This window comes from Myotis nattereri (genome assembly GCF_964212035.1).
Source record: "Myotis nattereri genome assembly, chromosome: 3".
NCBI lineage: Eukaryota > Metazoa > Chordata > Mammalia > Chiroptera > Vespertilionidae > Myotis > Myotis nattereri.
Window position 1 is genome coordinate 195,569,865 of NC_138077.1, and position 26,929 is coordinate 195,596,793.

The 26,929-nt window shown below is 45.5% G+C and overlaps 1 protein-coding gene across 7 annotated transcripts; it reads left to right on the forward strand.

Moving 5' to 3' along the window:
• The first annotated feature begins 109 nt into the window (after positions 1 to 109).
• AK2 (adenylate kinase 2) lies at positions 110 to 23,381 on the forward strand. Of its 7 annotated transcripts, none has more exons than XR_013995761.1 (8): positions 162 to 321; positions 10,049 to 10,174; positions 11,681 to 11,791; positions 11,920 to 12,014; positions 16,964 to 17,036; positions 17,926 to 18,121; positions 20,318 to 20,386; positions 22,646 to 23,381. XR_013995761.1 is itself a non-coding variant. In XM_081087585.1 (7 exons), exons 1-7 carry the CDS (start codon positions 223 to 225, stop codon positions 20,320 to 20,322), a joined length of 705 nt encoding a protein of 234 aa, XP_080943711.1. In that variant the 5' UTR covers positions 115 to 222; the 3' UTR covers positions 20,323 to 21,292. The 7 variants fall into 7 exon arrangements, 4 of the variants coding, with proteins under 4 accessions (XP_080943710.1, XP_080943711.1, XP_080943713.1 ...); XR_013995762.1 differs by having other exon boundaries at positions 22,006 to 23,374; XM_081087585.1 differs by lacking the exon at positions 22,646 to 23,381 and having other exon boundaries at positions 115 to 321; positions 20,318 to 21,292.
• The last annotated feature ends 3,548 nt before the right edge of the window (positions 23,382 to 26,929 follow it).

Genomic DNA, 26,929 nt, shown 5'->3' on the forward strand with positions numbered 1-26,929 from the left:
CCTTCGGTGTACGAGGGCCCACCCCTTCCTCACTCCTGCCGCGCGGTTGGTAGCTTAAAGTGTCCGTCGCGCTCAGGGGCGGGAAGAAGAGACTGACAGACGTGAAGACGGGCCAGTGTGAGCGGCGAGCGGGACGTGCGTGCGTGCGTGCGTGGCGCGCTGGCCTGGAAGCGCTGGACCTGAGAGGTGTGCAGGCGGTTACAGCGGGAGGCTTCGGCAGCCATGGCTCCCAACGTTCCCGCGGCCGAGCCGGCCCCAGAGAGTCCTAAAGGCATCCGGGCCGTGCTGCTGGGGCCGCCCGGGGCCGGCAAGGGCACCCAGGTGAGCTGAAGGGCCGCGCTTGACGGCAGAGCCCTGGGGACCCCAAGGTCAGGGCAGCTGGCGGTCCGGATGGCCCCAGCGCTGGGCCGCGGGGCTGACTCCCGGGGCGCTCTGGCCCACAGCTGGATGCTGGCCAGGCTTTGGGGGGCTGGGGGGGCCCAAATTGGAGGTCGGGGAAGTGTGAGTTAGGATGAGCGTTCTTGAGGGACCCAGGCTTGAGGTGTGGAGGTAGGAGGGCCAAGGACTGATTGGATCTCGTAAGGAGTTAGAAGCTGAGCCGGTTTGAAGGGTAGGGCGAGCCCTGGGCTGAGACGTCTAGATTGCAGCCCGAGTGGTGGCAGGGACCCCGGACGCCCTGCTGTTCGGAAGTGAGTTGCCCAGGGTTACGTTCCAGGCACTCGGGATAGGGGATCGTTTCTTATAATGATTAATGCCTGAAGGCGGCGGGGCACCTCCAGCGCTGGGGGCAGAGTGGGAGCTGGCATGTGCTGATTGTGCTGCTGCTGAGAGGAGGGAGGTAGACCCGCGTGAACCAGTGAAGCTGGGGGTTAAGAAGTGGGGATGGGAAAGGGCACCTCAATCTACAGGTGAGAAAACAGGCCCCGAGAGGTCAGGTGGCTTTCCAACGTTAGCAAAATTGACTTAATGGAGCCTGGAACCATGGGGCTCCACGTAATTGGAGTCTGAAGTTACCTCTGCCCTAGCAGACTGTGGGGCCTCACTCGGTGTCCGGGGTGGAATGGGCCTAGAGATCAAGGTTGGGATTTATGATCTTATTTAGGATTTGGAAGCCCGTTGGTTGGATTATCAACCCTTCGGCCTAGGGTCTGGCATTACTCCCCTCCCCCACCCCGGCCCCAGGCTCTTGCTGCTAAATGAATGGGCTTCTGGGGACTGCTCTGTGCCCACTCTTCTCTTACCATACTCGCAACGTCTTGGTAAACAGACCATCTTGTCTTACTCATTCTTGGGACCTCTGTGGCACCCAGCACATTACTTGGTACTTGATGGGGATACTGGAAATGGATGCATACAGGTTCATGTGGCTGATGAGAAGGGACGTCTGGGAGATTCAGTTCATTTCTGGGATTTTGCTTTTTAGCTCCGGATACTAGGTCAAGAAGGACCACTTAACCTTTTTTTCTTATTAGCCAGAGCTGATTGATCCTTGGAACTCACTGTTGCCTAATCCACCTGTCCTTAATAACACTGCAGTCTCCTCTTTCCTGTTGCTACCACCCTCAGCTATTAGGTAACCTGTCGTCTTAGAAGACTCTGCAGATTTTTGCTGTGAGTATAAACAGGGTAGCTCAAAGGCATTGGTTCTTATTTTTTCTTAGTTCATATTGAAGTTAATAATTTCAGTAGTGGTGAAATGGATAACCCAGCCCAGTGCTGGGACAGTGGCTTTATAGTCTAGCAAACTTTGTAACTTCCAAACCTCAGTGTCCTCACAGGAAAAGCAGGTCCCCTACCTTACTACCTTCCTCATTTAGATAGAGCAGTGCCCATGTAGATAGACCAAAACGAGGATCTTGGAAGATAATTTTATATGTGTGTGTAGAGCACCTATAGGTACCTAGATGACACCCTGGCACATAGTAGGTATTCAATAGTTATTGACTCCCTCCTCTTAGTAACACATCTCCCCACCCTCCCAACTCAGATGTATTTCAGTATAAAGGATGATGTAGTCAGAAAGAGTTGAAGAAAATTATGAGCTGATATGTAAGGGTGCAGATATGTGGGTGTTGGTCAGAGGCTTTGTGGAAGTAGAGCAAGCATGCTTGAAGTAGAGAGATGTAATTAGAGCTGGGACTTGAAGGAAGAAGGGTAAGATTTACATGAGTTACCCTATACAGCTTTTCATAATTGGAACAATAGGTGGTTGTAGTTTCATGGAATTAAAAAAAGTGTTCATAAATCAGAGGTTGCGAAGTGGCAGCCTACAGCAGCATTTAGCCTGCAGGTGCTCCCTAACTTTATTATGAAGTTTGAATACACAAAAGAAGACAGGATGGTATAATGAGCCCCCATACACCCATTATCCAGCCTTAATCACCATAAGCTGGGGGCCATTCCTTCCCCATTTACTCTCCCTTCTCAAATTATTTTAAAGCAGCACCCAGACATTATATCATTTCATTTGCAAGTATTTCAGTGTGTATCTCTAAAAGATAAATTATTTTTTGTAAACAAGCACAATATCCCCTTAAAATATTAACAATTTTTATTAGTAGTCAATGTTCACATTTCCCTTTGTCTCACAGATGTGATCATTGTAAGTCTTAATTTACAGCTTTCCTCCTAGCTTTGTTTGTTGCAGGTTAGTTTTGTTGTTTTTGCAGTTTTTTTGTGGGAGAAACTGAGTTGTTTGTCCTGGGAGTGTCCCTTTTTCTGGGAATTTTTTATTTTATCTCCATGGCATATTTAACATCTTCCCCTTTCCTCTCTATTTCCTGTGAATTGGTAGTTTAATCATACACTTACCAAATCTGAGTTCAGTTTCATAGCCCACCTAGATCACAGGTGGTGCTGTGCTGTGCATTAGGAGGCACATCAGGTCTACTTGTCTCTGATGATGCCGGTTCCAGAATTCATCGTGGATGGCAAAATGGTGGTGTTCTAATTATATCTTCTCTTTTTGTTTATTAACTGAAATGCTTCTATAAAGAGAAACTTCCCACCTGCTATTTGGTATGGTTTGTATAGAAAAGGCAGAATAAATGCTTGCTTTGTTCCTTTTTCTAGTAATTTTATTTATTGATTTTAGAGGGAGAGGAAAGGAGAGAGAGAAACAGAGACAGAGAAACATCGATTTGTTGTTCCACTTATTTATGCATTAATTGGTTGCTTCTTATATGTGCCCTGATCAGACATCAAACCTGCAACCTAGGCATATCAGGACAGTGCTCTAACCAATGGACCTATCAGCCACGGCTCTGATTTGTTTGTTTGTCAACTTTCAACATAATAAGTTGAGCCCTGGCCGGTGTGGCTCAGTTGGTTAGAACATCATTCTGTATGCCGGAAGGTGGCAGGTTCGATTCCTGATCAGGGTACATTCCCAGGTTGCAGGTTCAATCCCTGGTCTGCAGCTTGCAAGGAGGTGGCCAGTTGATGTTTCTCTCTCACATTGATGTCTGTCTGTGTGTCTCTCTCTCTCAAATAAATAAAATAAGTTGACCACACAGAGTTTTCAGTTGTAGAATTTCAGTTAATATCCAGAGCTCTAGTTTCTCTTGAGAAGTCAGATCTGGGGACTCTGGGCCTCCAATCCGGCCTGGCATGCAGTTGAATGGTGAGGCTGCTTTGGGTGGCTCATGTGCTCTGTGGTCCCCTGCAGAGCCCTCTGCCCTGCTTGCTTACATTTGCCCCACTTCATTCACTTGCATTGCCTGCCTGGCCCCTATTGGTAAATGTTTGCAGTTTTTGATGTAAAATCCTTACCCTAGGTTTGTGCCTAGTACCTACTCAGTAATGTTTGTTTTCTTCCCACTAGTACATCTTTTTATGCCTGCATAACTCATTCAATGTTTTTATGTTGGTGTGACTGAAATTAAATGTTTCCTATTAAAACTTTTTTAAAAATATGATTTTTAAAATTGATTTTAGAGAGAGAGAGGAAGGGGGAGATGTATATATAGAGAAACATCAATGATTGGCTGCCTCTTGCACTCCCCCCACTGGGGATGGAGCCTGCAACCGCAACTGGGGCAAGTGCCCTTCTGGTTCATGGTTCAGTGCTCAACCATTGAGCAACACTGGCCAGGAACTGCCTACTTTTTCATCAACGTAATGATGTTTAAAACATCTAGAATACGTGGGTTATTTTATTTAAATGACCTTACTTGCCTGTGTTCCTTTTGTGGTTGGATGTTCCTACAGTGTGGCCAAAACATAGATATGTTTTGTGTTTTCTTTGCCAGCCCCTCTTCACATTTTTTCCATGTGTCCAATCTATACCAAATGAAGGCCAGGCACACTTAAGCAATTAGTTATCATCTTGCAAGTCAGGCTGTCAGTTATGTCCGTGCAGTGACACTCATTTCCCCTTTTATAGTTAGAGAAACTGAAGTTCAAAGGGCTTGTCCTCTATGTGACATAGCAAATACTTGGCAGATCTTGTACCTGCATGACTCAAGAGCTCCTGCTCTCTCTGCTGCTATCTGCTGCCCTGGGTTAGATTTTTCTCCTGCCCTATGCATGTTTTGTTGGATAAGTCTCGTGCTGAAGATGGAGAGAGCAGCCCTTGCCCTGGAGGAGGGGGTGTAATATACAAAATAGTCACCCTTCGCTCAATTATGTAAGACTCCTGGCCAAAGACTTTACATGTGTTCTATTATTTAAACCCACAACCCAAGAGGTAGGTCCTGTTATCCATGCCTTTTTACTGGTAAACTGAAGCCCAGAGGCTGTATCCTCCCCCAAGATGCTCATAAAGTAGTGAGGGCAGGATTTGAACTCTGATTCTTGAGCAGCAGAGTCACCACCTTACATTGTCACTATTAGTCAAGGTATTGGGGCAGAAGTGAACATTCATGCAAACAATACATGCTAGTGCAAAGTCCCATGTGGGAAGGGGCAAGGTGAGTGACTAGGTTAGTTCAGGATTAGATCAAGAACTAGAATTTGTTGACAGTCTTCTGTTCTTCCTCCTACCCACTCAGTGATTTTGGTAATAATATCCCCAATTTATAGACAAGGAAACAGCCTCAAAGAATCTCTGGCCTAAGGTTACATGGTAAGTTAAGAGGCAGAGCTGAAATTCAAACACAGGTTTCTATGCTTTTTAAAAACTTTTTTAATTGAAGTACTGGGTGGGGTGGGAACTGGGTGGAGGGGAGTTATGCGGGGGGGTGGGGGGGATGGGGGGGGAGAGGAACAAATGTAATAATCTGAACAATAAAGATTTAATTAATTAAAAAAACTTTTTTAATTGAAGTATTATCTAGAGAGACAGGTGCAAATGTCATAAGCAAGCAGCTTGATGAAATTTCACCATGTGAATGAATGTACTTGTGTAGCTTAGACCCATAAGCAAAAAACAACATTGCCAGGTCTGTAATGTCCTCCTGTGCTCTCTTCCAGACACACACACTTTCCCAAGGACAGCCACTAAGGCTCTGGGTTGTGATTTAACAAGGCCATGTAGCAGCGGTTTTTTCACTGGTATACCACAGGAATTTTTAAAACATGCAATACCCGACTAATCGGGCACTGACCTCTTTTCCCCTAGATTGTCATATTTTAAAAATGACAGCCAACACAAGAGCCATCTGGTGTGAATGAATCAAATGTCAGTTGGGCAAAAAATATATCTTTTAGTATACTGCAGAATTTTAGTAATTTTATGTGTGCCACGAGATGAAAAAGGTTGAAAATCACTGCCATATAGCATCATGGTTAAGAGCTAGGGCTCAACAGTCTTGAGGCCTGTTGCTAACTATTATTACTAGCTACGTGATCTTGGACAACTTGGCCTCTGAATTTCATTTGTAAAATGCAGATAAAAATAATTCCTACCTCATGGATTTGTAATGTATTATGGATACTAAATACCATAAAACAACACATGGAAAAATTGCTTGGCATGTTGTAAACTCAAAGTTTGCTGATGTTAAGACTTCTTGGAGGAAGAAGGGATAATTGGGTGGGAGAGATAAGCTCAGAATTTGACTACAGGGAAGGATAGAGGTTAGACCAGTAGGGAGAAGGGAAAGGGTATTCCTGCATAGAGAGGAGCTTTGAGCTAATGTCCATGGAGAGACTTATTTTATGTCTGAGAATTATACAGAGAGCAGCTGTTTGCAGTGGTGCAGGGAATACAGAATGGGATTTGTGGGGGTAAATTTGAAGAACTTTGGGGGTTTAGAAAGTTGATTGTGGAGGACGCTGAGTGCTAGGCTAAGATATATGGACTTCCCCATTGCACTGGGGAGACGTTGAAGCCTCCTGAATGTGTGTGTTGGGGGTAGAGGAATGGGGTGGCGTAACATTTCCAACAGTGTCTTAGGAGATGATTCTAGCTACATATGCAGGAACCTTAGAGATGGGAGCCGAAAAAACTGGAGTCAGAAAGATGTCACAAGTAAGTTTGAGATTAAATCAAATCTGAACAACTGTTAGCTTCCCTTTATTTCCCTAAATGCCAGGCACTGTGCTGGATGCTTTTGCATATATAATCTTATTAAATCCCCACAACAGCTCTGCAGATGGATATGGTTGTCTGTATCTAGGGATGAAGAAACTGAGGCTTTAAGAAGGCTGCATTACTTGTTCAAGGGGATACAGTGAGATACTGTAAATCTGGTGCCCACCCAAGATCTGTCCCACTATAAAGCCCAGTCTTGCCCCCACTCCCCCAGGGCTTCACAGACTGTGGGCATCAGCATCCCAACACACTCAGTCATAAACTTTAAGGGTGGGCCTAGCTTTGTATTTTTAGCAAGTGCCCCCAGATGATTGTGATAACACACTGAAGCTTGAGAGCACTAAAGCTACTGTTCTGCCTCCCTATTGGCTTTAGCCATTGTTACCCACGCCCCCCTCCCACAGTCCATCCCCTTCCCCACAGGGTTCTCATAGAGGTGATGGGCCTATTTCTCAGACTCAGCAATGGTCCATGGATTCAATTCCCGGTCAGGGCACATGCCCAGGTTGTAGACTCAGTCCCCAGTGAGGGGTGTGCAGGAAACAGCCGATCACTGCTTCTCTCTCATCATTGATGTTTCTATCTCTCTCCCTCTCCCTTCCTCTCTGAAATCAATAAAAATATATTTTTAAAAATACAGGTTCTCGCCGAAACCGGTTTGGCTCAGCGGATAGAGCGTCGGCCTGCGGACTGAAAGGTCCCAGGTTTGATTCCGGTCAAGGGCATGTACCTGGGTTGCGGGCACATCCCCAGTAGGAGATGTGCAGGAGGCAGCTGATCGATGTTTCTCTCTCATCGATGTTTCTAACTCTCTATCTCTCTCCCTTCCTCTCTGTAAAAAATCAATAAAATATATTAAAAAAAAAAAAAATACAGGTTCTCAGGCCCCACATTAAAAAATCAGAATCTGCATTTTAGAAGCACCCTCTCTCCATGGCCCCGCCTTGTGATTTGGAGTAGCATTACTCTAAAGCAGCGGTTCTCAACCTGAGGGTCGCGACCCCTTTGGTGGTCGAACGACCCTTTCACAGGGGCGCCTGAGACCATCCTGCATAGCAGATATTTACATTACGATTCATAACAGTAGCAACATGACAGTTATGAAGTAGCAACGAAAATAATTTTATGGTTGGGTCACAACATGAGGAACTGTATTTAAAGGGCCAGAAGGTTGAGAACCACTGCTCTAAAGTGAAAGCTTGAAGTGTGAGGGGAATATGGTAAAGTTATTTCATCAACCTTCTGTAGTTTGCAAGTAAAGAGTAATACAAAGAAGAGCCCTGGCCAGTGTAGCTCAGTTGTTGTGCATCATCCTGTGCACTGAAAGGTTGCCAGTTCGATTCCCAGTCAGGGCACATGCCCGGTTATGGGCTCAATCCCTGGTAGAGGATGTTCAGGAGGCAGCTGATTGATACTCTGCTCTCATATCAATGTTTCTCTATCTCTCCTTCTCCCTTCTCCTCCCTCTAAAAAGCAATAAAAATATGTTTTTTTAAAAAGAGTAATGTAAAAAAAAGACATGAAAGGAGGTCTTTTGTTTACTGAATGCCTACTGTGTGTCTGATGTTTTGGGTACCTTATTTCATTTTCTCCTTACAACAGCTCTAAGAAGTAGATGTTATCCATAGTCCCATTTGACTGATGAGGAAACTGAGATTCTAAGAAGTTAAGTAACTAGCCCAAGGTCACACAGATATTGAGTGCTTTAGCCAGGATTCAGGTGCAAATCTGTCTGACTCCAAAGTCTGAGCTCTTTGCAGCCCATGACCCTGACTCCCTTGTGGCAGCAGGGAATAAAGAGTTAGTCTGCAATGACATCTTCCCTATTGGAGCATCCTTCCCTGTAGCTGTAGAATCCAGGCACCTGAAACAGCCCAGAAGAGTCCTGTAGTTTGGGGATGGGGGGTGAGGGTGGATACAAATAACAGTTAGGTTTTGTGCTGCTGACAGCACTTTTCTGGTGTTTTCGTCAGCCTTTCCCCTTGAACAAGCCTGACCTTCACACTTTTGACCCAAGTTAATTCAACAACCAAGGAGAAGATTGGCAGACAAGCACAGTTCTCTGGGTGTGTGGCCACTGGGCCAGTCTGGAAGACCAGAAGGTAGAGGGCCCTGACCTTCATTCGTTTTCCAGAGCTTTTAACAACTCATTTGGGTTCTGTTTTGCTATGAAGTTATTTCTTTGCTTGAACTGAATCATTCCATGAATCACAAACCAGAATTTGCTGCATTGAGTCCCATCTATTAAGTTTTTATTATGTGCACCTACGAAAACCCCCAGTAACTGGTTTGAACAAGGATCCAAGCCTACTTTTTAAACAAAACTAGCGAGCCAGAAAGCTAATTATTAAGCTCCTTGAATTGAAGCTATTCTTCATGAGTTCTGCAGTTTTTTTGTTTGTTTTGTTCACAACCAATGTTGAACCGTCCAGGGTCTCCTGTTGTTCTGGTCTTCAATGTGACATGTAGTCCACCAAACTATGAGCTCACAGAGGACAGAATCTCTGTCTCCTATTCATCTGTTTCCCTGGCTCCCAGGAGGGTTCTTGGAAGAGACATCAATATGATGAATGGGTAAATTCATTTCTGTAAAAATGAATATGGGCTTAGGTCAGGGGTTACAGTCATGGCTAATGTTCACTGAGCACTTACTATGAGCCTGGCCCTGCATATGCTGAAATGTGTATAATCTCATCAACCCAGTGGTGTGGGTACTATTACCATCTCCAGTTTACTTAGAGGAAATTTGAAACATAGAAAGGTGATATAATTTCTCTCAAGTAACATATCTGTCTAGTCATTGGCAGGCCTGAAGTCTGAAACCCAGGTCATTTGACTCTCAAGCCCATGCTCTTAGCTAAAGGGCCTTACTGCCTCCTAAAACTAACAAGTGCTTACTGTTTTTCAATGCTCTTTGTATACATTTCATCTGATCCTCACAGCTACCTTCCTTGATGGAGCCTTTATGCCTTCATTTTTAAACAGATGAGGAAATTGAGCCTCGGGGAGGTTAAGTGATTTGGCCAAGATAATGCAGCTGCCTAGTGCCAGGGAAGGGGAAGAACTGTCTGCCTGGAGGAAACTGTTTTTCACCTTGCCCCAGCTGCCTCTAGGGCCAGTGGCCACAGCACTTGACAATCACACATTCAATCCTTTGGCAAATATTCATTCAACACATTACATGCCAGGCATTGTGCTTTATATACATGAAACCAAACTTCACAGTAACCATGTGAAGTATTGATACTACTTTTTTTATTCTTCCCATTTGTAATGGGGAAACGGAGGCTGATCTGTCACTAATGTATCTAGCAGAAGGAGTGAAAATAGCTAATATTTGTGACAGCGTCTTATGTGCTAGGTGCACTGCTTTAAGTGCTTTACATGTATTATATCATGTCATTATATGTTAGACTATACTACAGGTACTTTTATCTCTGTTACAGGTAAGGAAATTCGCATTTGCCAAAATTCACACAGCCAATAAGTTCCAGGGTCAGGTTCATACCCAGGAAGTCTGACTCTAGGGCCTGCAGTGGTAACTGGATTTTGATTTTTGTTTTCCCTCCACAGGCACCCAAATTGGCCAAAAACTTCTGTGTCTGCCATCTGGCAACTGGGGACATGCTGAGGGCCATGGTGGCTTCTGGCTCAGAGCTGGGGAAAAAGCTGAAGGCAACTATGGATGCCGGGAAGCTGGTAGGTTGGTGGTACCAGTGAACGTTGATATTCCCCAGAGTCTAGATCTGCACTGCCTCCTGTGGTAGCCACCAGTCCCAGGGAGCTATTTAAATTCAATTTCACGTAAAAGCCAGTTCCCCAGTCTCACTTGCCACATGTCATGCATTTGCTCGCCAGCACAGATACAGGATGTTTCCATTGCTAGAAAGTTCTGTTGGACAGCCCTGTGCTCCAGGGCGTTTGAACAAACTGGCACATCATAGGAACTTTTAGAGCAGCAGGTTACTTGGTTTGTTCTGAATTTGTGGCACTTACTTTATTCACGGTATTCTGGAGGTTCCTCTGTGCTGGTGCAATGTGTAATATACCCAATTTTTAGGACCAAAAATGAAACTGTCATCACTAGGCCAGAACTCAAGGATGTGTTAAAGAAAGGAGTTAGGAGCCACAGGGTGGTTTTAATCTACTTTTGTAACTGTTCTCTGTCACTATCAGAGGAATTGCTTTTGACAGATGTAGTTTTCCTGTTTGGGAGATATAATAGTATTTTCTCTTGTTTCTAGTCCAGTTAATCTGCTTGGACAAATACAATCTGATACTTACTAAATCTTTGATTAGTGCCAGAGCTTAATTGTAACAGTTATTCTGGGACATGGCTTCTGCAAATCACCTTTAGAAGTCATATTTTGCTTGGTCCTCTGGCCTTTTTATATCTTATTTAACATGGAAGGGAAGGTGCTGAACTTTGTCTCCATTCCCAAATTGATACTTCCTGTCAGGCTTTGAGATTCAGTGCCGGTATAGAATGGTACCCCTGACCACCTGTCCATTTGCCCGTTTGCTTCCAGCTTTCCTTTCATGTCAGTGAGGCCCTGTCAAGCTAGAAAGCTAGCTATTCTGGACTTTGGGTCTTGGCAGAAGATCCTGTACTGAGAAAAAGTTGGGATGTGGCAATGAGATTACTTATCTCCAACCTTCACTTCGTTGCAAAGCTTACACTTTGTCCCCAAGTTCACAGCTGGTCCCGGGAGATAAGAGCATTAGCTACCAAGATGGGCAGTCGTCACTGTAATACTAGCAAGAACCTTTTCTCTGAAGGCCCAGGAGGAAAACCAGCCTTTGAAAGCTGGGAGGGGACCTCATTGGGGTTTTCACAAAGGCTCAAAGGTGTGTTGGGCTGGCCTCCTCAGCTCCTTGGTGCCAACCCAATCTTGCCAATCAGTGAACTTCTCTGTTGTGTCATGTCCAGGGTGGCCCAGGTCACTTTACTGTGAGCCTAATCAAGATTGGGAAACAGGAAAGTTGGAGCCTTTCTGCATTCTGGTCAACCCCCACCATCTCCTGCAGTCATCAGGTTATATAGACACAAACTTGTGACCCTGCAATTGGGTTAATGTCACTTAGTTCAGTGGTTGCCAACCTTTCGGACCTCATGGACCACCAGTGGTCCACAGACCACCAGTTGGCGACCACTGACCTAGTTTATGGGTTTAAACCCAAGGCTATTTTGTCCTTGACTTCCAGGTGAGTGATGAAATGGTCGTGGAACTCATTGAGAAGAATTTGGACACCCCTCCATGCAAAAATGGTTTTCTTCTAGACGGCTTCCCCCGAACTGTGAGGCAGGCAGAAATGGTGAGTGGGTTTGTTTTGTATCACCACTGCATGATAATGAACTCTGGCCCTTAATCTCTTAATTCCTTTGAGGGAAATGGGTCTGATCAAGCTCCGGTAGCTTAGGTGGGACACACACTCTTTTACAGCTTGACGACCTCATGGAGAAGAGGAAAGAGAAGCTTGATTCTGTGATTGAATTCCGCATCCCAGACTCCCTGCTGATCCGGAGAATTACAGGAAGGTATTTGTCCCTAGAAGGTCCCTTCTTTTCATGCTTCTTCAGAGATTCATCAGACCATGGGAACTGCTCTTGCCTAATCCCAGTCATGAAGCTTAATGCCATTTCAACTCAGATTGATTTTATTTGGTGATATCTGCTGAGGTGGTGATGGAATGGGATGTGGAAAGAAGAGTAAGGGATTTGAAGTCAGACAGCATCTCAGTCCTGTCACCCTTTTACTTTGATTCTAGGCAAGTGACTTAATCTCTCTGAGGCTGTTTCTTCATATTTAGAGTGGGGTTAATAATACCTGTTTGAGGAACTACTGTGCATGTTATCTATATATATAAAAGCCTAATATGCAAAGTGTCCTCTCGGGAGTTTGACCAACCGAGAGTTCGATCAATCGCTATGATGTGCGCTGACCACAGGGTGGCAGTGCAGAACAAAGGGAGGCCGCAGCTGGCAGCCACTAAGCACCCTACCTGTGCACAAAATTCGTGCACTGGGCCTCTAGTGTAACATGTAAAGTGCATCATTCAGAGCCTTGCTTATAGTAGGTGCTTAAGAAGTACTAAATTCTTTCCATGTGTACCTCTGTTTTAATGCTTTTAAAAATCTGATTTCAGTTGGAATTGCTATACCTTGCTGTAGGGTTTTTATTAATTATACAAGTAATATGACCATCTACACAAAGTTTAGAAAATGAAGGGAAATTTTGCTCATCATACAGCCACTGTTGCCAAAACCACTGTTATTTTGTGTTTGTGCATATTTTGTTTTAAAGTGCTTGTTTCTCTATCGTAGTCAACATTGAACACAAATGCACTGCATCCAAGCGAGTTGGTTCTAAAAGATCGCAGGCAATTTCCTCTGTCCTGTTTTACTAATCACTCTGCCGTCTGCTTTGTGTCTCCCAGAAATATGTTGAAAGCTCTCAGCCACTAATAGATCCTCCCACCCCTTTTTTATTGTGGGCTTTAGCTTTTATATTCCGTGGCCGTTTTAATGGAATCTCAGGAAGGTGGTCAGCATACGTCATGGAACCAGACATCCATGACCATTATTTTTATTTGCTGTATGATTTTTCATGGATGAACCATCATTTACTTTATTAGTTTCCTTATTGTTGTACATTTGTGTTTCTTCCAGTTGTTCACTTTTAAGTTGATGCTGTGATCATCATAATACATGTAAATTCTTGGATTTAATTAAGGGGAAACTGTTTTCTTATTGTAAATTTTATTACTCTGATTTCCTAATGAGGTTGAACATTGTTTCCATGTGTCTGCAGTCCAGATCTTCAAGGAGAGAGGCAGGCATGTAAACAGACAGCAGAGTGCAAGATACAGGTGGTTTCCTGTAAGGTTATATTAGACACAGTGGAATCATCTTACGTTAATTTTCTTTTCAAGCGTCCAGGTTTCATGTTCCTAGCTCTTCCATGGGCTCCTTCAATACAGGAACTTTTCTTTCTTTGAACCCCCACTGGCACAGGGTAGACAAAGTTGATACAGTGGTAGGGTTGATAAGATGGGACATACCAGGCCTGGGGTCCCTCGTATGCAAAGCAAATGTTAATAGTAATAGGTGACATTGGGGACCTTTAATTCATTCTGGCCAGCTTCTTGAGTGCCTGCTTTGTGCTCAGCACAGTACTAGACTCTGGGGCAGGGAGCAGGAGAGGGTATAGAACAGTGGTTCTCAACCTTCCTAATTCCGCGACCCTTTAATACAGTTCCTCATGTTGTGGTGACCCCCAATTTCATTGTTACAAATTGAACATAATTAAAGCATAGTGATTAATCACAAAAACAATATGTAATTATATATGTGTTTTCCGGTGGTCTTAAGCGACCCCTGTGAAAGGGTCGTTCAACCCCCAAAAGGAGCGCGACCCACAGGTTGAGAACCGCTGGTATAGAAGAACAACAACATGCCCATCTTAGACCTCGGAGTTTACAAACCATACCTGAAACCGGAGCTGTTAGTGTAGTAGGAAGTCCAAGAAGAGAGTTTGGGAGGAGGGAGAGAAGGCTGCCTAGAGGAGGTGTATGTCAAACTTGACCTTCCTGGATAAAGAGAATTTTGTTGGCTTTCCCAAAGGGAGTAGAGGCCAGAATGAGTGTGGGTTGGGGGAGGGACTCTAGCTGGGTTGGTGGCAAGGGCCTGTACAGAGTTAGAGGAATGGCCTGGGGGGCCGGGCAGTAGAATGAGTGCTGTTGGGAAGGGAGGGTGGGAGCTAGACTGGGGAAGGTCTGCCAAGGACGTGACAGAGTCAGGAGTCGTGGCATGTTCTTAAGCCACGAGGTATTGTGGCAAAAACAACATTCTAAGAACATTAGCTTGGTCCTGGCATACAGGCTAAATGCGGAAAGGAGAAACAGACAAGGACTCCACCTAGCAGCCTGACTGGCCTGCATGTGAAGTGGAGGCTTTTAACTGGGCTTGGCTGGTTGGGGACAGAGATGCTGAAGAACAAACTACAGGGTGGTTGTAGAGGAAACAGAGAAGACTCGGTCTCTCAACTTGGAAGTGAGTGGTTTGGTGTGACCCCTCCCTCGCAGTGGAGGAAATGGGCAGCCAGACTGTTGTTTCCAAGTTCCCTCCGCACGTTAGTGACAGAGCTGGCACCAGAGCCTGCTCTCTGCCTCCTGGAATTAAAAGTCAGGACCTAGTAGTTTCCTGTGGATCTTATTTAAACCTGACATGCTAAGGACCCCCTGTAGACATCCTCTGAATGAGCACAGACCTCACTTCTAATAAATTTATGAGTCATTATTTTATTTCTTGAATAAGTATGGTTGGTAGTTTGGGGTTTTAACCTATTCAGTGTTGGCTCTCTAGTAGCCTAATTATCCTACCAGCTGGTTCTCTGGTATAATTAGCCTAATGTCTCCTACCGTCCCATTCTGTGGATGAGAATACAGGTGTCTGAAGTGCCACACTCAAGGTTCCAGTGATTGCAGATTCCCAGCCCCGACCCGTCCACATCTTCACCTCCCCCAAGAGGCCAGGCTCTGTGACTCATAGAGCTGTTTTAGTCGGAACTTAAGACCAATTCCGTTTTGAGAACTTGGAGATTGGGCTTTCTCTTTTTCCTTTTAAGGAATGAGCCTTGCATTCCTCTTTAAATGATGTTTGTGAGTGGGGAAGGAGCACTATTGTTATAACTGGAAGCTGAGGGAATGTGGGAGTGAGCAAGAGATGTAGAGAGGTGGACAGGAGAGAGTCGTGTTTATTGCCAGCTGGCTGCTCTGTGCCCTGTGCTCTCCAGAAAGTGAAGAAATACGGTCCACATCTCATGCCACCCCATTCCCAAAGGGAAAGCTAGATAAGCGGATCAGCCTGCACTCTCCCTCCCCTGGGTCTCCACAGCTGAAATACAGGAGGGCCCATCCTCACCTTACATGCTTTCAGTCACCGGCCCACTCAGTGTAGATAATTTGCTCTGCCATCACCTCTCCTCTCCCCAGTGCTATAAATGAACCATCTTATGCTATAAATGGACCACTTGACCCCCCCCCCAAAAAAAAATGCGGTTATTGAAACAACATCATATTTTACACAGTTGCAGCTCTGAAGTCTAACACAGACTTTTCCTACATGATGAGCTGAGATATTGATCCTTTCTGCCATCAGAGCAGCAGGCAGGCCTGGGGAGGCCATACGTCCCCCGGAGGAGCAAGCACCTCGAGTACTGTATTTCTGTGCGTGCCAAGAGTTGAAAAATGTTGGGACATACTGGTCTAATAGACCTTGAGGAGAGCAGCCATCAATTAAATAAGCAGCCCTAACCGGTTTGGCTCAGTGAATAGAGCATCGACCTTCGGACTCAAGGGTCCCAGGTTCGATTCCAGTCAAGGGCATGTACCTTGGTTGCGGGCACATCCCCAGTAGGGAGTGTGCAGGAGGCAGCTGATCAATGTTTCTCTCTCATCGATGTTTCTGGCTCTTTATCCTTCTCCCTTCTTCTCTGTAAAAATCAATAAAATATATTTTTTTTAAAAATTAAATAGGCAGACCTTGGTTGGCATGGACTTGGGAAACCACATGAGCTTGAGCAAGTGGGCCCTGGCTGCTGAGCCGTGTTTGGCCTGCCTCCTTCCCTTCTTAGGTTTCTGGGCTCCTGTGGCGTGGCCGCACCCAGTCAGGAACACAGGCATGTTGCCTAAGGGGCACAGCACAGATGTAGCTCCAGTGCCAAACACGTGCTGCTTCTTGGGCTCCTAATTCCATGGTTTATTCCATGGCTTGTTTAGTGAGTCGTTTTTCCCAGCACCTTGACTATTGCCCTTCAGTGGATGGGCTCGCTTTTACCTACGTGATCCCAAACGGTGCTGCTTCGTGTGGTGGTGTGTGCATCCATGGCACATATTTTCCCAGTAGCACCTTTCTGGATTTATAACCAAACTAGGTTAGGAAATAAGGTTGGTTTCTCTGTCCTCTGTCCCCCGTAGCATTTTACACAAATCTCTGTTAAGGGATTGTCTGGTTTATTGTGGTTATTTATTTCCACATTTGCCTCCCGCCCTGAATTAAGCACTGCTTGTGAGCAGGAAACTTGACTGGTTGCTCTGTGGCCCCTGGATTCAGTTTAAGGCCTGAATGGGACTAGGCACTTAGTAACAGTTGAATAAACGGGTGAATGGAATGAACGGCTGTGTGAGACCAGCACCAGAGTTCCTCTTTCAAGTCCTGAATTAGGTGGTTATACCAGCTCTTCAGCCAGACACTCATTTTCATGTTGGGTCAAAATAGAAAACACCCACTCAGGCATCAGCCCAGCATCTTCTTAAGCAAGAGTTGCCTCTAGCCGCGTTCTCTGCTGATCAATGTTTCTCTCTCATCGATGTTTCTGGCTCTCTATCCCTGCACCAGCTTCCCTGACTCTGCTCATCATCTTGAAGACCCCTGCAGTTCGGGATACTTTCGGGCCACCTGACTTGTGTTCCTTTGCTGTCTTTCAGGCTGATTCACCCCCTGAGTGGCCGTTCCTACCACGAGGAGTTCAACCCCCCAAAGGAGCCCATGAAAGATGACGTATGTAGACTCAGGACAGAAAATTTCCTTTTCTTTCCCTCCCCTTTCTTTCTTTGCTTTTTTTCTTCTTTGTTTTTTCCATCTCCGCTCTGTGTCAACCAGTATTACTAACTTAACCATGAGAAATATTAGTCACGTAAACCACATGGGCTGTGGCTCATCTATGCAGCGTTTCTCCAGCTGGTTTATTGCTCGACCTGGAGGTGGCTACCAGCGCCAGCTGTTTCCCAGAGCCCAGTTTGTACCTGCCTTTTGTCCAAGACAGCACCTTTCAGACACCACGGTAACCTAAATGGCCAATTAATTGGAGGGGCTGCTTGGAAGCCCAGAATCAGTCAGGGTGGAAAGGATAGTACTGGACAGAAGTTTGTTGACCTTCAGAAGAATGTCCTCTCTCTAGTGATTCTCCCGTGCCCTGCAGATTCAGAATATTTTGGCTAGAGACTGTCACATTCTTATGACAGTCTTTAATTGCTTGCAGGTGTAAAAGGGAGGGCCTCATACATATTCACTGTGTCATTTTCCATAAGTAGTCCATTTTGTATGTTTTAGAGCATGCAAGCAATAGTAAGAATTTCTTGTATTAACCTCTGTCTGTAAGACAAGTTCATTAGCTCACACAGATTTCAGTGCCATCATGTGTTCATTTTGTCACATTTCACATAGTAGTTCTACCATTCAGAGTTCTTTTGCACTTATGACTTTCAGATTGTTGATGGCTGACACCCTAGTAAAAACAGGAAATACTTAGTCAAATAAGATTATAATTGCTAATGCATCCCTGATTTTGATATGGTCTAGATTGTCTGTTTTTCCCTCTGATGGACTTTGGGATCAGACAGCAGCCCAAATCTGTATCTGGCTTCCATTGTGCCCTTCCTGTTCTCAGATCACTGGGGAACCATTGATCCGAAGATCAGATGATAATGAGAAGGCCTTGAAAATCCGCCTGGAGGGCTATCACACGCAGACTACCCCGCTGGTGGCATACTACAGGAAACGGGGGATCCACGCTGCCATCGACGCCTCCCAGACCCCTGATGTCGTGTTTGCGAGCATTCTAGCAGCCTTCTCCAAAGCCACATGTAAAGACTTGGTTATGTTTATCTAATGTTGGGTCTATAAAGGAATTTCTTTCTTCTTCCTATCCCTGTTGAGGGAGAGGGTGGGAATGGCAGACCAGGCAGAAGGAAGGTTCCTCAAGCCAGCTAGAATATCATTTGATGAATTGATTAAAAAAAGCACTTGCTTGATGTATCTTTGGTGTATGTGCAACTCTCATCTCATCTGTATGTGTGTGTTGGTACAGGTATGTGTACACTCTCCTACTTTCTAAGTTATAGGTGAGGTGGCTTTCCCAGCTGTTTGCTTCTTTAGACATACTCTTGATTTGATTTCTTGACTAAAATAAATTAACTCAGATATCTGCCAGGTACCAATTCCCTGATATTTATTCCATCTCCAATAGCTGATTAGAAGTCCAACGTCAAGTGTAGTCAGGCAGGGCCCAAGTTCCTGGTGGCAGATTGTTTGCAGGGAATTCCACCTCTCTCCTAGCCCCGTGGTCGGCAAACTGCAGCTCGCGAGCCACATGCGGCTCTTTGGCCCCTTGAGTGTGGCTCTTCCTAAGCCTTAGGAGTACCCTAATTAAGTTAATAACAATGTACCTATCTATATAGTCTAAGTTTAAAAAATTTGGCTCTCAAAAGAAATTTCAGTCATTGTACTGTTGATATTTGGCTCTGTTGACTAATGAGTTTGCTGACCACTGTCCTAGCCCATGGTGAAAAGCCTCATGAGTCCATGAATGGACAGGATTCATTGATTTCACCCACCCCCCCCAAATGGAAGTCAAAAGGTACTAAAATTACAGATTACAGAAATTAGTGGAAGAGGGTGTCCCCAGAGAAAGAGCCAGGCCAAGCTGGGATATTTTTGTGGTCTGCATCATGGTTCTATAAAGTAGGGATCATTTGGGAACTGTGCTTGAAAACCAAATGTGGCCAAAGAATTAAACCAAATGACAGGTCCTTTTAAATTCAGAGTATCTTCTAAACACCCAGGCTAGGCATCTGAGAGCAGCCAGTCTGCTTCCTCCAAGTGGCTTTTATTTTTATTTTTAATTTTGCCTCTGTTTTCCAAGGATGAACAGAACACTGATTTGGAGGTAGTCTATTCTTGGATTCGTTTTGATTAGAATTTATTCAAACCCAGTCACTCTCCAGGATTTGAAACTTAGATCAGATGTATACCTTTTAAACTCAAACCCTCTCCCTTCCAGATCCAATCCTTCGCCCCTTACTTCATGATGATGGTGGCCACAGACTCCCCAAGAAAAGATCACCCAAAAATAAAATCACCTCTGACAGTAACCAACTTTATGCCTAACCTCAGCTCCCCAACTGTAAAGCATTTCCCGGGTTCCATGCTGTGCCTTTTGGTCTCTGGTGCGATTCGTGGCAAATGGACAAATTAACAGCCTGCTGTGAGGGACCATGAAAGCCGCAGCCTCTGGAAAAACCATTAGAAAATCAGTGGCAGGTCCAGTAAATAATGCCTCCTGCCCTGGCATCATCTGCTGACTCAGTGCAGTGACTCTCCAGTGCCCAGTGCCCCCTGCCTGAACTCTCCTGCTCTCTTGGCACCACCAGGGGCTTGTCCTCTGCCTGGCAGCTGAGCGTGGGTACGTGGCTGTCTTGCTTCTCTCTCATTCTGGTTCGAGTGTCTGCTGGCTCTGCTCTTCCTTGTGTCCCTGGCTGTAAACTAACTCCGCCCAGTCTGGTGTGTGGTGTTTCTGGGAAGGAGTGAAACCAAAACTGTCAGCTGTCTGCAGGGAATGGGATCCTGGTCTGATTGAGGTGGCCTCGTGAATCTTGGAGTCTGCTCCACTCTGACTGGGGACAGTTGCAGGCGCTTGGTCTCAAAGTTGAGGTCCTTGAATGTTTGTAACGTGCATGATCCTTGCTTAAGTATTTGTCATCCTTCCATATACATTTACCTGTGCGTACGTACACACACAACACGTGTGTGTGATATTTGGGCTGTGGGTATAAACTAGATGTGGGGAATGTGTATGCCTTTTGGGGGGTGATTAGGATTCAATTTTTGCTTCATTTAATTCCAGAGCCTTAACCTCGGCAAGCATGAGAGCTTTCACCTGGCAAAGAAATGTCCGGTGTTTAATGCATTTGGTTGCTGGGGCGTGCATGCCAGCCTTCTCTGATGTTTACTTAGTTTTTAAAAACCCATTTTGTTCTCTCTTGTTTTCCTCTCTATTTCAGCCTAGTAGCAGAAGGCCAGGCGCGACTGCACCACTGCTCATCACCCCGCGGCGTGATCCCTGCTTTTAGGTGCTGGGGAGAGGGGAGGGGTGGTCAGGGGAAGGATGGAGAATCAAGTGTGGTGAAGGGCTCACGACAAATATTGGAAGGGCAGCAGTGTTGTAGGGAGGTGATTCTTTCGCATATAGTAGGAGTCTTAAAGAGTATGTGTAATTAATTGTTTTAAAGACTGATTGAAGGATATAAGTAGAAATAAGGAGGTGCAGTAGTATTTCTAAGGAATCAGTTTTTCATTTACTCTGGACTGGTAACAATATTTTTTAAAGCCAGTTCCCTGAGACCTCAACTTTTATCTCAGAACCTCATGGGTTGTCAGCCCAGGAATGCAGGAAATCAAACTGTTGTCCTCTCTGTCCTATAACCAGGGACAGGGGAGGGCTTGACTACTGACACTGGTTCCCCACACCCTGTGATCAAAAAATCATCTCCACATTTGAAAGAGATACAGGGTGTGCTCATCATGGGGGCAGTGGCTCAGCAAAAAATGTTTACAGGAGTCATGGAGGGGGAAGGGGGGGGGGGGCGGGGGCAGGCCGGTCTCACTCCCTTGCCGGCTTACCACTGATTTACCAGTCCACCTGCTCTCATGGGTGAGTGCTCAGCAACCACCCGATGTGTGCCACAACTCTACGCTCTTGCCTTCTTTCATCCATGGTGTGTGAAGGGGCCCTTCAAATAAATGAGCAAGTGTCCTAAGCAACATCATCCAAAGATTGTCCTTCCGGTCCTCACATCCTGTGACTGGGATCACTCGACAGCACTGTGATGTATTTTCAATGAGGTGCCTTTCTTTAAGACCAAATACTGCCTTGTTTGGCCCCTAAATCAATAAAGTATGTAAAAATTTGCATCCCCTGTTTTGGCTTTTTTTTCTTTTTTAGGGGACCTGGGCTAATAAAATGACATTGAATTCTGGATCTGGCTTGGAAGCCCTTTCTTGTGCTCACTAGGAGCTGTGAGGTAGAAGATGCAAGTATGTGCTCAGAAGATGAGCCTGCACCCTCTTGACCTTGAGCTCATATGCAGGCTTTTCTTGAGCCCAAAGGCAGCTTGTGCTTGGAGCTCTGGACATGTACAACAAATCCCAGCCAATCATATACTCTGCTCCTGTTTGCTTTTGTGAAAAGAGACTGGTGACGATGTCTTCTCAGACTCGTTGGCATTAAATGAAGTTTATAAGGAGAAACTTTTTGACTTTCATGCAACAGACAGAATACATGCTATTTGGATGCAAATATACACAGAAAAATATGTTTCCTGCTAGGCTGGATAATTGTTGAGCGGACAGTTGTCCGCAGCCCAGAAAGCCAGTCGTTCTAATCCCTAAGCCAGATTTCTGGCTGTCTTTTCAGGTGCCTCTTTAACACCCTTGGTTGCTTCTTTATAAATCCACTTCTTCCCCGCCACAAACGAGCTTAAATTGTTTGACTAAACTGAAACCCTCATGCTTTGGAAGGGCTGCCAGTGCCAGTGCGGTTCCTGGGAAGTGACTGCGCTCCCTGAAACCAGGGGGAGCAGGGCCGCCATTCTCAGGCTCCTGTTGGGGGAGAAGCAGAGTTATCACTGGTTTGTTAAATCCTCCCCAGCCAACTCCTCTCTCCTGCTTCACCATTTCCCCACCTCTGCAGAGTCGTTCAGGTGACAACGGGACTTATTTGCTGTGGCCTCTTCATTCCCTGAGCTATTTAATGCCCCATGAAAATATTTGTCAAACCAGCCTGCACGGTGTGGTGAAGAAATAAAGTGAAAGAAGCCCAGTGAGCTGTTATTCGGTCACTTCTCTGGGCTTGGTTTCTTCATCTGGAAACAGATGGCTTCACATCTCCGGCCTCACGACCCTCTGCGAGAGTCCAAGGCCAGCGTGGCTTTCGCGTGTTCAAAGACTTGGAGGGAGGGCTGACGCACAAATGATACAAAAGATGGAATATTAATTTTTTAATTACCAGGGGAACCAGAGGACAGCCTAACCATAGCGGTTGCTCCATTCCCAGCTGCTTTTATTAGCTAGAATACACAATTGCCTTTAGGAATGCAAACAGACATATCAATGGTAATGTTTAGCAAACAGTAAGATTGTCAGCTCTTGGGGGAGTTTGCTTTAGGCCATTGAGTCAGCAGCAGGTAATAAAATGTAGATATTCACACTATGAATATCAAAAGGTCAGCCTTCTGCCAGACTCCACATTTATATCAATTACTGTTGATCTTGGTCGCCAGCAACCCTCATGAAGCATCCTAAGCAGTCGCAACTGTCATCCTCTCTCACAGATGAGGAAACCACGGCTCAGAGTGGTGCAGTGACTCATGAGGTCACACACAAGAGGCAGGACTCAAACTGTCACCTTGATTTTGTTGCTGAAGTGGTTTAGCAGCTTGCACAGCTCTCCAGCAGGAAGCGCCCTGCAGATGAGTTCTTTTTCGTGCACACACACTCGGAACTGATTGTGCAGAAGTCACTGCCCGTCTGATGACCCCGCATGTGCATCTTAGGATCTCTCACGTGCACAGTGTTGCAGGATGAAGAGCAGTTTGGGGCCTCAGGAAGCCTCACTGGTCCTTTCTCAGGAAGACAGCTAAATGAGTCAGAAGACAGATGACAGCATCTCCTCCACCATGAGACCTTGGGCAAGTCATCTCACCTCATGAGCAGAATGGGAATGGGCCCTTCCCTGCAAGTGTGCTGATAACACTGGTGACCAATCTGCTGGCCTGGGCCAGGATTCGCAGTATACAACTGGTGCTGCATATATGCTGATGAAGTTCACAGAGAAAATGTAGGCATTGGCAAGACCTATTGTCTCACTGACTTGGGAACTGGGCTAAGGATTCTTAACCTGAGGATCCCCTAGAAGTACATGGACCTCTGAAATTATGTGCAGAATTCTGTATTTTTATATTTTCATAATTAGTCATTTAACATATACTAGTATTTAATGCTTACTGTGTAGTAGGTTCTGCATATGTTATTTATGTCCAATAACCATCTGAAGCAAGTACTATTATTATCTCTGTGTTATGTGTATGCGTTTTGAGGTTCAGACAGTCCAGGAATGGCAGAACCATAGTGAGCCTGCCTGTGGCTCCACTCCAGCCTCATCACCGCCAATTGCTTTGACACTTTGCTGAGAAAGGAGGAAGATTCTCAAAGCACTTGTGATGCAGACAAGTCTTTGAGCCATGGATCTGAACGAAAGAAGAAATTCAACTAGGTTTGCTCTGTCACAATGCAGAACCTGAGTGGGGAATGCTACTTCAGGTAAGGCCTTTTTCTATTTCACTGTTCTCTCTGACTCTCTTGCTGTGGGTGTTAAAGCTCCGATGGATTGGATATGCAAAGCTCTTGGAACCACCCTATCTCAGAAGGTCCAGAGGGGTGAATTACTGTGAGAGAGAGGAGTCAATTACCCCCCTACCCTCCCATCCCTTGCCTGGTTCTGGAGAGGGTGACAATAGGAGTGTGTGTGTGCTGGCTCTGTCACCGTATGCCCGTGGCAATGCATTATTTGTCACTGCAGAGGGGATGCCGGTAGCTCTGTGTTTAGAGTCATCAGGGCAATTGTTGGTGAGCTCCTCCCATAAAAGGCCCCTTCCAGGTGCCCAGTCTGGAAGTGGTGTCCCCAGAAGAGAACAGACAAGTACAAAGACTAGATATCAGAGGGTGAGGGCAAGACAAGACTTAGGTCCAGGTCCTAAGTCACCCTCAGGTCACACAGATCTCTTGGGTAAGATTGCTATAGTGCAAGTCATTACATTGTATGGTGTCCCTCAGATAATGACTTGGGGAACAAATCTCTGAGCTTCACCCTAGGAGGTAATGTTGCTTCCTATTTGGCTGGTCTGTATTCTCCTACTAGATAAGAAATGCTTCGTTCTCTACTGTCTTCCTTTTTGCCCTGGCTCTGAAGAAATTCCGCTTGTGTTCGGTGGCTGTGCTTTCCTCTGCCAGGGTTTTTTTGTTTTTGTTTTTGTTTTTAAATATATTTCATTGATTTTTTACAGAGAGGAAGGGAGAGGGATAGAGAGTTAGAAACTTCGATGAGAGAGAAACATCAATCAGCTGCCTCCCGCACACCCCCCACTGGGATGTGCCCGCAACCAAGGTACATGCCCTTGACCGGAATCAAACCTGGGACCCTTCAGTCCGCAGGCTGACGCTCTATCCACTGAGCCAAACCGGTCAGGGCTCTACCAGGGTTTCTTAATAGAATTCTTACCCCACCTCACCCAATTGCATTTGTTTTATGTTTGGTGCTTTTGTGCTTTGACATGTGTTGGAAATTGCCTTGAGTCTATTTTGGAAAACACAGTGTAAAGAAAGGTCTAATTATGTAGCGCAGGAGGTCAGACTGCAGAGAAGAGGGAGCTTCGTGAAGGAGGTGGGGTCAGGGTGGCTCCATGTGGAGGATGGGACAATACAGGCAGCAGGTACGGCCCCTGAGGGAAGGCACAGTGGCCACTGGCACTCAGACTACTGTTAACATAAAAAACCATTGAAACCTGTAAAGAATTTTGTGAGTTTATTTGAGCCAAACTGTCGACATATGCCGGGAAGCAGAACCTCAATGAATTGAGATAGTGCTCCGGAGAATGGCAGGGTTACATTCGTATTTATACATGAAATTCATTGGTGACAGATTTAAGGAGGTGGGATTAAGCAAAGCGGGGGAAACCTCTGTGATAGGATAAAAAGTAAAATGATGGACACATACTTAGGTGGGTGCAGGATCAATCAACATGATAATGAAGGAATTTGTAGTATCTGCCCTGGCGCCCAGAACATTTGGTTATGCCCCAGGGGTTCCAGAAAAAGGGAAGTTACAAGTTACCCAGACACTTCAAAGGAATGTTATCTTAGAGGCAAAAAGGCAAATGGGCTCAGTAAGGATCAAAGTTGATCTTGTCAGTGAAGATACTGGCCTAGGACATAACTGCCCACCATAACTGCTTTTAGTCAAAGTTTAATTTCAGACCATCCTTTGTGGTTACTTTAGGTCTCTGAGTCTGCTAGGCTGCCATGCAGGCCTCTCCTGAGCTTGTCAGGTCAGCGTGTGGCCCCTTTCGTCCACACATCCCCCTTTTGGTCATAAATCAATCCAAAGGATGCATTGATGACCAACCTTTTGGTTGGATAATGGAGTCCCACGGTGCTAGGAAGGCTCATTCCTAGGATGTCTCGGTGTCAGCATGTCTTGCTGAACAGGTGGACCACTGGGGGTGGGGCAAGACCATAACCTTGGATGGCATTTAAGGTCGAATTATTATTATTAAAAAAAGGGCAGGTAAATGGGAGGCAGTCAGGTCCTATACGTCCTGGTTAAAAAGTATTCTGGATCATTTCTAATTTTTGAGCCATCATGATCCGAGTCTTTTTGCTGTTTGTTTTGCTTTTCTGCATCTAGTATAACATTTACATATCATGAACACAAAAATCACAAAGGTCTTGGTTACATCCCAGGGTTTGGAATGAGGAACCTGGTTCACAAAAGAACAGTTTACAGAAGCAGAATTATAGTTCTGGGTCTCGGGGTCACTGGATTGACAGAAACACCTTATCCAGAGCCCTCGGGTCTTGAGACCACTGAGTTGCCAGGAACTCATTAAATTTAGAGTAATTGTGCTGCCCTGGCCTTGGGACCACTGAGTCAACTGGAATGCATTATCTGTGGTCACTAAAACAACCTAGGATAATTGCGCTGTCCTGTTTCCCAGGTACAGAAGAACGTGCTTTCCAAAACCAGTAAGATAACAATCAATGGGATGGTCATTCAATTGAATGGGATGATGTATACAATTCAGAAAATCAAAATAACTTTTCCACTGCTAAGCAATGCAAATATGTACCACACTTCATTCCCTACTGGTTTTATGTACATGAGCCAAATCATGGACTCATCTTTACTAGTTAGGGGATTGTACTACCCTCTAACTACAACTAGTTTGACTGAATTAATTTTTCTAAACTGCCAGCTTGGCACATTTGATTTTCATTTACTCACCCCACTTCTTTTAGGGGCATTCTCTATTCTGTTCCTGCTCTTCTGTCCCCTTGTGCATCTAGCCCCACTTGTCCCTGGACTTTCTCACTGGCTAGAAAAAAAAAAAAAAATGTTCTTACAGTTACCAAGTGCCCTAGTGCCATGGTCCCCATTAGTACTGTCCTCACTGAAGTCCAGTTCCACTCTTGCGGACGTCGAGCCTCCTCCTGGCTCTCACGGGTGAGGCCGCTGGCTGCCGGGATCAAGGCCGTTTCCTGGTGCAGGAGCTGGGAGTGGTGTAGCCAGGTCTGCAGGCGACAGTGTATAATCCTTTCCAAGTTGGGGTGAGTCCTTAGGTTGTGAACTTATTAACCCACACCGAGTCCCCAGGCTGGAAAGGATGTACAGAGTCCGAGATGGCATTCGCAGGGCGTCTCGAACAAGCTTATGGGTGGCTTGTAATTTCTGTAAGAGATCACGTCCAAGAAAGGGGTACAGGCATTCTGGCAAATACAGGAATTCATGAACCACCTGGTAGCCGCCTAACTGACATCAGAGGGGGTGGCAGAACAGTCTG

Coding starts and splice junctions, on each gene's coding strand:
- AK2 (XM_081087584.1), top strand. CDS start 223: ATGGCTCCCAACGTTCCCGCGGCCGAGCCGGCCCCAGAGAGTCCTAAA. Junction 322..10,048: donor GGGCCGGCAAGGGCACCCAG/GTGAGCTGAAGG, acceptor TTCCCTCCACAG/GCACCCAAATTGGCCAAAAA. Junction 10,175..11,680: donor CTATGGATGCCGGGAAGCTG/GTAGGTTGGTGG, acceptor CTTGACTTCCAG/GTGAGTGATGAAATGGTCGT.